The sequence below is a fragment of the Balaenoptera borealis genome (genome assembly GCF_965194805.1).
Source record: "Balaenoptera borealis genome assembly, chromosome: 2".
In the NCBI taxonomy this organism is placed as follows: Eukaryota; Metazoa; Chordata; class Mammalia; order Artiodactyla; family Balaenopteridae; genus Balaenoptera; species Balaenoptera borealis.
The window spans coordinates 166,509,491-166,522,964 of record NC_138867.1 but is presented as its reverse complement, the minus strand read 5'-3'; the positions used below and the strand labels follow the sequence as shown (position 1 = coordinate 166,522,964).

At 56.4% G+C, this 13,474-nt stretch overlaps 1 protein-coding gene across 3 annotated transcripts in view; it reads right to left on the bottom strand.

Annotated features, from left to right (window-relative positions):
- Nucleotides 1-12,817, bottom strand: part of FLT4 (fms related receptor tyrosine kinase 4) — a 40,667-nt gene extending 27,850 nt beyond the window's left edge. For all 3 annotated transcript variants that reach the window (XM_082381037.1, XM_082381038.1, XM_082381039.1), the window contains exon 1: nt 12,702-12,817. In XM_082381037.1, the coding sequence (XP_082237163.1) occupies nt 12,702-12,768 (67 nt within the window). In that variant the 5' untranslated portion in view covers nt 12,769-12,817. The remainder of the gene's footprint in view (nt 1-12,701) is intronic.
- Nucleotides 12,818-13,474: the final 657 nt, after the last annotated feature.

Sequence of the window (13,474 nt, the reverse complement as noted above, 5' to 3'; positions counted from 1 at the left end):
GGGAGAAGGGAATGATGGACTTGGGTTTGGACCTGTGAGGGGATGAAAGAACTGGCTGTCCCTGTGGACCAGTCAGGGGTCAGGCGTAAGGCTGGCATGTGGGCACCAGAGGAGAGGTGCAGCGGCCAGGACCCACCTGCCCTGGGTTATGTATGCCCCATGGTGAGGCCTGCAGCGTTGCCCTGGGGCCCCTGGGGAGGCCAAGCAAGGGTCCCCTTGTCTGGGGTGCTCCTCCAGGGCACACACCCGGCACCCCGGCGACAGAGCTATGGCGTTTGTCAGCCCAGCTTCCTTGTGCAACTCCTCTTTGCTTCCAAGATAAAGTGGGGGACCCCAGCCCTCTCCCTTCTGCCTACTCCCCTTCTCTCCAGCTTCAAATCCTGACACATCTGAGAGGAACAGACCTCTCACCATTGTCCCAAGGTGCCAGGCTTTTCATATCTTGAAGTCTCTGTCTGCTAATTTTTTTTGCCCTGGACATTTGTACTTCCTTCCCTCCTGTGGAGCTCCCTCTTTAGGGTCTAGTTCATGAGTCCCTTCTCTATGGGGCAGTCACTGTTACTCAGGCAGTGTTGGCCTCCTAGGCTCATGTTGTTAGAACACTTATTGGACTGAACTGTGGTTTTCTGGTCACATCTGAACAGAGGCTGTATTTTATTCATCTTTCTAACCTTAGTACAAAAGAGGTGCACACCAAAGATTGAGGGGATGGATTCAAGAATGGTAGGATGGGGCTTCCCTGGTGGCTCAGTGGTTGAGAATCTGCCTGCCAATGCGGGGGACACGGGTTCGAGCCCTGGTCTGGGAAGATCCCACATGCCGCGGAGCAGCTGGGCCCGTGAGCCACAATTACTGAGCCTGCGCACCTGGAGCCTGTGCTCCGCAACAAGAGAGGCCGCGACAGTGAGAGGCCCGCGCACCGCGATGAAGAGTGGCCCCCACTTGCCGCAACTAGAGAAAGCCCTCGCACAGAAACGAAGACCCAACAAAACCATAAATAAATAAATAAATAAATACATACATAAATAAAAATTAAAAAAAAAAAAGAATGGTAGGATGGAAGATGGATGGTCAGATGAATAAATGGATGGATATGTGGGAGGGTGGGTGGGTTGAGTGGATGGATGGGGGATGGAGCCTATAGGAGCTTCCTCCCTAGAGGCCACCATATCACCAAAGGAAGCATCTCCATCACTGTGCTAAACGGGAGGATCTATAGTGTTTGCCAACCCTTTCACCCATCTGAGAGAGCCTTTCCTTTGTTGCCACGTGCCCTGAATTTCCCCAGTGCTTCTCTTTCTTCAGTCACTTCCACTGGACCCTGTGTGATCAGTAGTCTTCACTGCAGACATCACTGTCCTCCTCCATCCTTCCTGCCTTAACTGAAACCTGGCTTTCTGAGGACACCACTGCCCCTGGGGTGATTACTGCTCCCATTGCACACGTCGGAGAACTCCTTGCGGTCACTTCCCCTTTTCCAGCAGCACCAGCCACTCCCCACTAAAGCTGTCATCAGCTGCTGTCCTGGTCACTTCCCCTCATTCTCTGCTCCGGGCTCTTCAGGCCCCTCCACCCCAACTCAGGCCATTCCTCATAACTTCGACATCCACACAGGTGAGTCACCAGCACCCTGGCCTTTGCAGTCCTCATCTCCACTGCCCTCCCTCCTCCCCTCAGCCCCTCACTTCCTGGGCATACCCTGGACCTGGTCCCCATCAGAAGCTGTGCCATCACTGAGTGCCAATCTTCTTGCACTTCTCTCCTTGCCTCCTCTGCCTCCTGCCAGGTGCCATTGTCTCACCACTGCTAAGTTCTTCAACCTCGTCAAAACTCTGAGGTCAAGGACCCCTCTGCATTGTTACCTCCTCCTGGCCTCACCTCTCTTTTGGCACTGCATGTCTCATGGCCCATCATTCTGAATGCTCCCTTGCCCCTGCTCTCCACCACAACCCTGCAGCACCCATGTCCCTCAGTGGCTCGGCTTGCAGCACAAAGCCAGAGCCCCATGCTGCTGCCTCCCCTTTCTTTTCCTTTTGGCAGACCCTAAATGACCCCCGGGCTGCAGTTCAGGGTGTTGCCTCCTCTCTCACTCTCAGCACTAAGGAAGTAGAGCCATCAGATGGAGACACCTCATCTTCCCACATCTAAATCCCACATCCTTGCCCTAGGCCCTGGAAACTCTCGGACATTCCTGCTCCCCAGGCAAAGCCCTCCATCAAGCTAGGAATCCCAACCCCCCAGATCTGACCACTGTAGATAATTTCTTTCTTTCCTGATTACCAATTTTTCTCTATGGAATCATCTCCCATCTTATAAACAAACAAAAACTCCTCAATTCCTTGATCCTATATTGCCTTCCTCTTTTCTACTCCCATTCCTAGCAAAAGCTCTGCTCGCTGACTCCTTCCTCTCACATTCGCTCATCTTCCCACAGGGTGCAGCCCCCTCCCCTGTTTCATGGAGCCACTGGTCAAGGTATCCTGTGACCTCCATGCTGCTGTAGGAGGCCCTCCAGGGCAGGGGGCAGAGCTGTTCCCTCTTCTGCTAGCTTCTGTGAGCTCACTCTCCCCTCGTCTTCTGTCCCCTCTGCCCAACACCAAGTGCTGCTGCTCCTCACTTTCTCTTCTCTACCAGTCTCTCTCCTAAGCGTCCATTTACTTCCGAAATCTCTACCTCTAGCCCAGACCCCTTCTCTCAACTCCAGCCTTAAGTATCCAGCTGCCACTTCACTTGGCCACCCCACAGACACCTTGAGTTCCACATTTCTGATGCTGAACTCCAGACTCACATCCTCTCCACCCCTGCCAAAGCTATCTCCTTGATAGCTCCCATCTCCCCAAATGGGAGCTCCTGTGGATGCCCACCTCTCCCACCCCGGCCCATCCATCCACCACCAAAGCATCCCAGAGCCAGCCCCCACTCTCCTGCTGGAGCCTACCCAACTGCACTCGCCCCCAACGTGGCCCCCTGGCCCACTCTTGCCCTCCTCCAATCCTTCACACAGTTGATAGTGATAGTTTAATAACACAAAGGGGCCAAATCATGCTCCTGCTTAAATTTCGTCAGTGACTTTCCACTACACTTTGAAGAAAGTCCAAACTTCTGACCGTGGCCTGGCCCTCCCCCCTCTCCACACTCTCTTGGTCCACTCTCACGTCCTATTCTTGTCCTCCAGCCACCATGGCCTCCAGGCTGTTCCATGACATGTTATGCTCCTTCCTACCCCCGGGCCTTTACACACACCTCTCCTCCTGATTTGTCTCCTCTCACATGCCTTGCACAGCTGGCTTCTTCTCGTCTTCAGGCCTCAGCCTAGACGTGACCTCCTCACCCCCTCCAAAACCTAAAAGTCCTCCTTTAAGCTCCACCTTAACCTCCTGGTTGCTTATTTCATTCTTCTTATCACAATATGTAATTTTGTTATTTACTTTTTTATTTAAGTTATGTTTTTTCATTTCCTCTACTAGACAGTAAGTTTCAATGGGGTAAGGACCCAAACAGTCCTCTTTTCTACCCCACTCCATGCCTAGCACTTCACCTGACAGAGAGTCAAGTTTCCATAGATCCTTGTTGAATGAATAAACGAATTGACAGATGGACGAATGGATGGATGGATGGATGAGTGGGTGAATGGAAGGTTGAGTGGATGGATGGATGGGTGGAAAGATGGAAGGAAAGATGGCTAGCTGAATGGACAGACGGATGGATGGATGGAAGGATGGAAAGTTGGAAGAAAGAAAGAATGGCTAGATGGAAGGACAGATAGACGGACGGACAGACAGATGGACAGAAGGATGGATAGATGGATGAATGGATGGATGGATGGAAGAATGGGTGGATGGATGGATGGAAGAGTACGTGGATGGAAGGAGGGATGAGTGGCTGACTGGTTGGCTAAACAAACCTCTGAGGTCTTTCTTTGGGTTGGAACTTTGTCAAACCTTGTTGTTCCTTTGGAAAAGATGTTTCTGGTTTTAAAGGCCAGGGTCCTTGGTGACCATCTGTACCCCAGGCTGCTCAGCAGCTGGGGCAGATTCAGGCCTAGTTTGCCATGCCCAGAGGCTCCGTGCTGCCCAGCCCCCACCTGAAACCCCAAAGAAGGCGCATCCTTCCTGCCTGGCTGTTGTCTGTCCCCGCTGTCCTTCCCTTCCCGAAGCAGGAAGCACTGTCATCCTGACTTCTGCCGCACTCCCCCTGCCTTCCTGTTCCTGACCCAGGAACTGGCTTCTTCCTTCCCCTGGCCAGCAGCCCTGGCCCCCTAGCCTGAGCAGAGCAATCCGGGCAGGCGCCAGGCCGAGGTCAGGGAGGCCAGAGAGCATACCTCCTCTTCTCTGTGCTGTCAGCAGCCTTGGGCAGTGAGACCCTGGGGTCAGCCACAGGCGCTGGCTGTGGAAGCAGCACACCAGGATCCTGGGTGAGGGGCAGGCAGGAGGGGTGGGAAGTCCTGTGGGTTAGGCACTGAACCACAGCCCAGCAGTCACTGCCTCATTTGATCCTCACGTAGCCTGGGAGGGAGGGAGGGATCACGAGTCCAGTCAGCAATGAGGAAACTGAGGCTCCAGGCTCCACATTAGTGATAACCAGCAGCTGTGCAGGAGCCCAAGTCTGGCCAAGTCCAGGCCCATCTCTGCCTGGGACTCAGCCGTCACATCTCTCCATCTCCTTCTCTCCCACTGCCACCCCGAGTGCCAGTCTCCCTACCTCTCTGCTCCCTAGCAGTCTCCTTCCTGGCCTCCAATTTGTCCCTCAGCCCAGCGGACACCCTCACTGGCTCCCTGTGGCCCTCTGGAGCTGTGAATGCCCTTGGCCCGGCCTCCAGGCCGATGCCCTGCCCAACAGGCCCCCCTTCTAACCAGCTTCACCTCCCAATGCTTCTGCCACACAGTCAAGACACCAGCCACACCACCCAGTATCCACCTGCTGAGCACACCAGGCCCTCACCCACCACATGGGGAAGGTTTGTACCTTTGGGTGGCTCCTGGGGGCCAGGATGTCATTGGCCCATGGCTCTGTCCTCAGGTCCAGCACAACCAACCCAGGGATGATGTCAGGATGGTGTGCAAGCTCAGGGGTGCCCCTACATACCCTGGCAGAGTGTAGCAGTAGTGGTTTTTGCATTTGCAATTCCTTATTTCAAGGAAATGTCATGGTCACCTGGTGGGTGACAGGGGCTGTACTGCAGTCCTGCTAGTCTGGTCCACACTCTCCTTAGCAGCTGTGCCCTGGAGGACAGAGGAAGCCAGGGCCAGGCCCATGGCTGCAGACTGAAGGCAAGCTGAGGGGAAAGCATTGGGGGCAGGTGAGGCCAGGTTGGGGTCTCCATGCATCAGTCCCAGGGCTGGGCCGAGTTGGGGAGCTGGCTCTAAGGCCCTCTCCCTTCATTCTTGGGGCCAGGCTTGTGCATAGACCTTGGGAGAAGGCTCAGGGGTGTTCTGTCTTGGAGTCCCCCCACCCCCACCTGGATGGCAGCCGCTGTGCCTCCAGAGGTCAAGGGTGAGGTCAATAGTCCATCAGTCCTCCCACCTCCCACTCTGCAGGACTGAGAGGGCTGAGATGGGAGGGGCTGTTCTGAGAGAGAGTGCCCGAAGCTCCGTGAGCCCAGCTGCACGCCCTACAATGTCACTCTGACTGTATGACCTTGGGCAAGTCACTTCCCCTGCTGCAAGCTTATGAAATGAGAATTGTCCCCAAGTTTATTGGGAACCACAGACCACTATAATACCACACTAAGAACCATTGTAAGAATAAACTGTTGCTGGCTCAGGCACACTGAGACCTTCGCTGTCACCGCCTGCCGACTCTTTTGCATGTCACAGCAGTTGCATCTCACTGTGACTCTGTGCTTTGGTCACAGTGCCAAGGTGGGGGGGTGGTCAGAGAAAGCCTTGCCAGTGGGAAGGAGTGTTCCTGTGAGTTGAAATAGGCTTTGTAGACTGAACAGGAGCTTGCTGGTCCAGGAGGAGGGCACAGAGGGCAGAGGGACATGTGCAAAGACCAGAGTGCGGGTGACCTTGGACTGTCAGGTAGGTGGAACAGATGGAGCATGGTGTGGAGGAATGAGGCTCCAGAGAAGGGCCCTGGGTCACAGGCCCAGCCTTAGGCTCTTGGTGGCTCATTTAACTGGAGCTGCTCAAGGTGTGCTCTTTCCTCCTGGAGGTGGCACAGCCCCAGGGCTTCAAGCCTACCTCTGAGCCCCCCACCCTCCCTGGCAGCTCTCCTGAGCTCCAGCCCCAGGGGACTCTGCTTCCCAGATGTCTCCTGCCAGGCGCCCCCAGCCCTCATACCACACCACCCACTGAGGAGGACAACGAGCCACAGGGCACAGAAGTATCGCCAGCCCAGATGAGCAAGTGTTAAAAGTATAGAGAATTCCCAGTGTTGGCAAGGATGTGGACAAACAGGCACTCACAGTAATAAAAAAAAATGCTCATATACTTTGACCCCCAAATTCTGCTTACCCCAGTACACCCTGTTACAACAACAGACAAGAGCAAATATTTTCTGTATGCCAGCACAGCCTATGCATTTGTGCATACCACACCCCTCTATTGCCCCCCTGAGGTGGGTACTATTCTTACCATTTTGCAGATGAGAAAACTAAGGCACAGAGGTTAACTTGCTAGTCAGAGGTTATCTTTGGGGGACAGGATTATGGGAAGCTGCTACTTACTCTATACTTCCTCAGAAACAGCACCAACGGCAGGGTGGCTGGAAGCACCAGGCCTGCCCCTCTCCTCTCCCTGCCACTTGGCAAAGTGCTTTGCACTTGCAGAGCTCAGACGCTTAGCAGTAGATGCCTTCCAGCCCGAGTGCCACCCTTAGACATTCTGGGGCTGCCCTTTCCAGTCCCCTTCTTTGTCACCCCACTGCCTGGCCAGCCTCAAAATCCCTCCTCTGGCTCACCACACCAGTGTCTCCCCACTGGTCCAGGCCTTTCCCACTGGTCAGAGGAGCCTTCTAGAACACAAATCCCTCTTCTGCCTAAAACAATTTCCTGCCTCTCCGCTGCTTAGGGATGGAACCTGATCTTCTCAAGGGACTCACCAGTCACCCTCATCACTTGCCTGGTGCCTGCTCCAGCCCCAGGGTAGCAATTTTAGGTCCCCTCCTGGGGGCCTCTCTGCATGTTTCCACAGCTTCATGCAGCGCCTTGACTCACTGCACATGACAGTTCCTCAGTGCAAGGATGAGAGCCTTTTCAAGGTGGCATCCCCAGCATGGACTTGACCCTGGATTGCTCTTGACTGGCTTTGAGGATCCAGGGAACAAAGCAACAGCACACAGTGTGTGGGCAGGTGTGGAGGCAAGGGATGGAGGTGCAGATGTCCTGCCCTGAAGTAGGCACATCTGCCAGGGGTAGGCCTGGGGGAAAGCAATGTGTCTAGTGGCATGCTGCTTTTGAAAGCTGTACAGGACATCAAGGTGAAAATGTCCATGAGGTGGTCAGAAATTTAGGACCCCACATGCCCACCTCTCTAGTGCTTTCCCTGGGGAATGTGGACAACACCTGCCATGCCTGCCCCTTCTTGCCCCTCAGTCCCTATGCCATCTGGCACCAGGCACCAGACACTTGTCACTTCCCTCAAAGCTGCTCTAGCATCTATGGAACCATTTCATTCCTCTGGCCTTAATTTTCTAATCTCTAAAATGGGCACAATAGCCTACGTCACAAGGTTAAAATCTTCACACACCCTAGTGTGAAGAAATTTGATTAACCATTTCAGACCGAGGTGTGGCTCAGTGGTAGACACTCCAAGTGTGTGTGCGTGCCTGTGTGCACATAAGTGCTGCCTCATACAAACGAAACTCCATTTGGTAGAATTCAGGGTAGCTTTGAGGATGGTGCTTTAGGTTGGATAAGGATAAGAGCTTCCCCTGAACCTACCTGAAAGCCTAGATTCCGTGCTCCTGGGGCACACAGGGAGTGGGAATGAAGCCCCCCTCCCGCCCTAGTAGGCCCCTCCCACTTGGAGCAGCATCACCTTCTGCCTGGAATTCTCAGCAGCTTTCTGCACGTATCTGGAGCAGGAGAAAGGTCATGTGCTGAGGCTGGGGTATGTGATGGGTGCAGGCTAGGTGGATGTAGGGCTACATACGGCTGCCCTTGGGACCCTAGCAGGAGGGTCTGTACTACCAGCCCAAGAGGGGCCGGCGGGGGCGGGTGGCCCGAGGAAGGCTCAGATCTGTGTTTTAGAGTGGTCCTGCTGAAGCAGCATAGAGGCAATTTTGGGAAGCAGGGAGTGTTGGAGAGGCTGAGTGGGACCGTGGGCTGCCTGAGTACCCCCTGGGGGTGAGATGGGGAGGAAGGGCACCCTGGTAGATGTGGAGCTCCCAGTGCAGCACAGCTGTGGGTGCAGCCAACTGTGCCAGGCAGTAGCCCTGGCCTTTCTGGGATCAGGGCTCTGCTCTGTGGCAGCAGGACGGGTGGTGTTATCAGACAGCCCAGCTGGCTCAGAGGTGGCCCCCCAGCGCTGCTAAATCTGGGCCATGGGCTCCTGCTGCAGGAAGAGGGAAATGCAGGCAGGATGTCCTCTCCTGTGGCTGACAAGTCCTTTCCCATGAACCCATGCTGACCTCGCTGGCCACGTGGCGGGGCTCCCCCACTTGCCACCCTGAAACCTGTGCCTGCTCACTGGGCCACCCACACCCCAGCCAGGCCTCGGGGATGGGGGTGGCCTGGGGCACCAGAGCCAGCCAGCAGCAGCGTGCCTGCTGTCGGCCACACCCAGCCTCAGCGGCAGCCAGCGCCAAAGCCCGCATCTTCCTGCTCCCAGACTTCTCCCTTTGGCGTGACCGGAAAACCGAGATCCCAGAGGAAGCAAGTGTCTGAAAAGGATCGAAACTCAGGAATCCCTGGCTCCAGCTGGACACGTCGGCTGTGTCTTGCTCAGAGGTCGGTGCAAGGAGTGTGAGAGGCTCTCCGGACCCCTCTCCCTACCCATCCCCCCTCTCTGAGGGGTATCTCAGGGCCACAGGCTAGGCCCTAGTGGAGAGAAATCTACAATGGCGGGGCGGTGGGGGGACACCCAAGCGGCAGCGGGAGGGGTGTAAGCTAGACATAGAGAAGAATTTCCCCTCATGGCTGAGACCCCACTTAATTTCCCTGGGTTCCCTGACTCCCCTCTGCCTCATCACACTCAGGTGCTCCCAACTTTCCTCTTCCCTGCCTTCGACTTGAGGCCCTGCCTCCCTAGTGGAGTGTCTCATCTTTCCCCACATTTCCTCCTCTTCTCAGGGTCCCCATCTGGTAAACAATTTCATGACCTGTCTGTTGTTTAAGCCAGAGACTGGCACTCGTCCCTCTCTCTCCACCATCCCCTGCTGCCTCCTTCCCTGGCGTATCTCCTGGGTTCACCCACAGCCTCCTTGCTGTGGGCTTGCATCTGGTCTTACCCTTCTGGTGATGCCTTCAGGGGAATCTGACCAGGTGACTCCCTGCTCAGACCTCCCCTTTCCAGGTGTGCTGCTGGCTCCTGCCACCTCCACTTGCCTGTCTCCTCCATCTCACCCCTCCGCCCCTAGGAGTCTAGCCTCATCTGATCACCATCTGACTCTTCTGCCTCTGGGCCTTTGAGGGGGTCTTTGCCCTACCTGGAATCCTTTTCCCTGGAGTCTGCAGACCCCTCCAGGAAGCCCCAAGCTAGAAGCAACCCCGTGCAGCACACAGCCACCAGCTGGGCCTCACTGGGTCACTGAGCACTTTCACCCCTGGGCTACGATACCATGTTTGTGTTCCTGCTAGTCTGGCACTCAGGAAACCCCTGCAGGATGCGCTTGGTCCAAATCCTCCCTAGACTGCCCAGAGCAGACACTATACCTTTCAACTTGCACAGAACTGCAGTCCCCTTCCCTGGGTTGGGGTGCCACTGCCTGGGGGTCAGGGTGGGGATGGCACAGCAAGGAACTGGCCAGACAGTCCCCTTGTTATACCTCATGCCCAGTCTGGTGCCTGGCCATGTGGGCACTGGGCTCTGGGGAGGCAGAGAGCCTTCAGCTACACTGACCCGGTGCCTCCGGCATGCTGGGGATGTGAGCAGCACCTGCACTTGAGTCCCCAGAGCACTGAGCCACTGATCCACAGGCACCAAGTAAGATGGGCCCAGCCCCCACATTCTGCCTGCACTGACTTGCATCCCCAACCCCCCCCCCCCCACACACACACCTCTGTCCACACCTGGGTCTGGCTCAGGGCTGAGGAGCAGGGACAGCGAAGAGCTGGGATGGTCATGTGTGCCTCAGCCCATGGCAGGAGCCAGCATCCTCAGGCTGGGCCAACCAAGCTTCCCAGCAGTTGTCTCCTTCCCTGACATGTCCCTGAGCTGACTGCCCAAGGTTCAGAGGCAGAAACAGCCTCTCTCTAGACTAAGCTCCGAGAGACAAAGTCTGTTGGAGGTGACCTCTGCCACCTACCTTCTCTACAGGGACACTACTGGGGCAAAAAGCCCACCCCCAAGCACAGCCCCTCAGTGCTTGCCAGCTTGTTGCACTCCTATGCATGGGATAACTGAGGCACAAGGAAAGGAAGAGAGGGGCCCAGGTAATATAGCAAGGAATTTAGGGGTAGAGCTAGGACAAGAGTCTCGTTCTGGGACCAACATCACACCTTTGAGGGTCAGCTTCACGGCCAGGCTGCTCACCTGCCAGCACTTGGCCTCCTACTCTGGCTGCACTGACACTTGGCTGCACTGGAGTGTTTATGCTTCTGCTCCAGTATCCCCCATCTAGCTGGCAGCTCCTCGGGTCCTCCTCAGCCCAGAAATGGGTGGTGCAAATGCAAGGCTCAGGGACAGCGGCAATGGTCTGTTCTCCATGGGACATCTCCCCGTGAGCCATGCCCTGGTCCAGCCTGGGCCAGCCCGCTTCCATGGGCCCCTTAGCTTCATTCTCTCTCTTCTCCTTCATTGCCCAACTTTGGTAAGAATCACCTGCACTCACTGAAAGACTTACCTCATACCCCCTCCCTCCTCCGCCTCCCACTCTGCTCCACTCAGGAGCACCAGGACACAAGCCTCTCCTGGTTTTCCGCAAACCCTGCATGCAGAATGTTTCCCGTCTCCCTGGAAGGCTCTCCCTCTCTGGTCCCCTCCTTGGGGGAGAGGGTCCCATCCTAGACCCTTTGCTCTGCTTCCTCTCCAGCTCTCCAACCCAGCCTCTCTCCTGAGCCTTGGACACTACACCCAGTGCTTGCTGGATGTCGCCTCAAGGTGGGATCTCCCACTCCTCTGCCCCGAAGCCCAGCCATGGCGCCATTCACTTCTTTCCCCACACTCATTCAGTCACTTAACACATGCTGAGCACCTGTGACAGCCTGGTCCTGGGCAGGGTGCAGGGGAGAGAGGAAGGGCCAAGTGGCAGCCCCTCTGCTCAGACCTGCCCTGACTTGGAGGCCAGACAGACGTCTTCCTCCCCCTAGGTTCACACACGCCTTCCTCACCTCCACTATACCCAGCTCTTCAGCCCATATAGGCACAGAGAACAGAGCTCTGTTATTCCAAAGACCTGGGTTGACCATTTCCCTTACTACTGGCTTCCCGGGGACTTTGGGGGAAGTTATAAGTGTCCATGCTCTAATTGTTCCCATCTGTAAAATGGGTCTAACACTCCCTTGAAATGAAGCATGTAAAGCCACTATTCAATGCCCATGGTGTTTAAAAATAGCGAGGTCCCCATCTCTCCCTTCAGACCTCCCAGAACTCCTCCCTCAACCACTGGGGACCCATTACCCCTCCTCCACCCTCTGATTTCCAGGGTCACCAGATCTTGCATGGGCTTCCAGCTCATCCTCCCCTCATTCCTGATGCTTTATCCTGACATCTCCAAACAACCATACCCCTCTGCTCCCTCCCTCATCCCCCACACTCTCTTCCCTCCAATCCCTCAGCAGCAACCTCCAGTCATGTTCCCATCACAAACCAGACCTTGCCTCTCCTGTGTTTAAGACCCGTCCTTGTCGGTCCCTGCCTTATGATCCAAGATCCTTAGCTTGGCCTTCCAGGGTCCTACCCCCTCAAATACGGCGAGGGCCGGCCTTCTGCCTCTTCTGCCATGCTGATCACTTACGAGTGGCCGACTCAAGATTCGCCTCAAGTTCCAACAGGCACCTGCGCCCAATCCGCCCCACGGCGCCTATCTCCCACGATCCCGAGCCCCCACCCCCGCAGTCCTTGGCCTGGGGAAGGTAGACACCAACCAGAGTTCCCTCTGGAGGACCGATCTCGAGCGCAGACTAGAGGTGTCGGGAAGTGCGCACCCAGGTCTATGACCCGGCGGGGATTGCAGCCTCTGCGCGGGGGGACAATCCCCAGTGCTCCCGGGTCCGAGGAGAGCAGTGCGGTGCCTGGACTCCGCGGGAAAGCGTGTAAGCAAGCGAAGGATCCAGGCTGAGGGTGCAGCGCGAAGGGGCCCAGGCCCAAGGGAGCTGAGCCACAGACTGCGGAGCGCAGTCGGGGACTGGGCACCACCTCTAAGCTGCGGTGCAGCCCCGCGCCCCGTCCCCGCCCTTTCCTCACCCCGGCAAGCCCGGCCCGACTCGCCGTGCTCCTTCCGGTGTCTGAATCCCTGGCTCCCGACCCTGTCTCGTGCCGGAGGGTCCCGCGGGCCCTGTCCGCCGCCCGCCTCCCGTCGGTGAGGTCCCACCATTTGCCCAGGGAAAACGTCCCCCCTCGTGGCCAGCTGTACACTGGGGCAGGCGGAGGGCTCACCACGCTCGCTGTCGAGCAGTCCAAGGCAGAGCCACAGGCGCAGGCACAGCGCGGCACCCCGCTGCATCTCCGGCCGCTGTGGCTCGGGTCAGATGAGCGACCGCGGCTCGGGCTCTGAGTGTGGGCGCGCGGCAAGGCGCGGGCGGGGCCGGGGCGGGGCTTCGGCCGGGCCTGGGCGGGGCCTGGGCGGGGCTCCCGGGAAAGGGCCTGGCATCTAAAGCAGCCCTCGCACCTCTCAGTCCCGCCCTGCAACCTAGGGAGACTCCCGCCTAGACAGGAGGGTTGCTGGCTCTGCACTGTGGAGGGAAGGCTGGTCCGTGCCCCACTTCCAAATCAACCGCAGCCCTTCAGGCCGGCCCTGGGGCTGCTCCGGCCAGTCCTTCATTGTGCGCTAAAAAGGGAATGAATCCCGCCGTCAAGGTTGGACAAAATGTGGCACTACATATTTTTCTGTAATTTTCTTCCATCAATAAATGCTGTGTTTACCACTAGCTATCTATTTTACGTTTGGTCGTGTATATATGTCCGTGCCACTCGCAGCCGCATAGCACAGGGAGATCAGCGCCGTGCTTTGTGACCACCTAGAGGGGTGGGATGCGGAGGGTGGGAGGGAGGGAGACCAAGAGGGAAGAGATATGGGGACATATGTATATGTATAGCTGATTCACTTTGTTATAAAGCAGAAACTAACACACCATTGTAGGGCAATTATACTCCAATAAAGATGTTAAAAAATAAATACTATGTTTAAAGTAAGAAAAAGCGAGCAATAA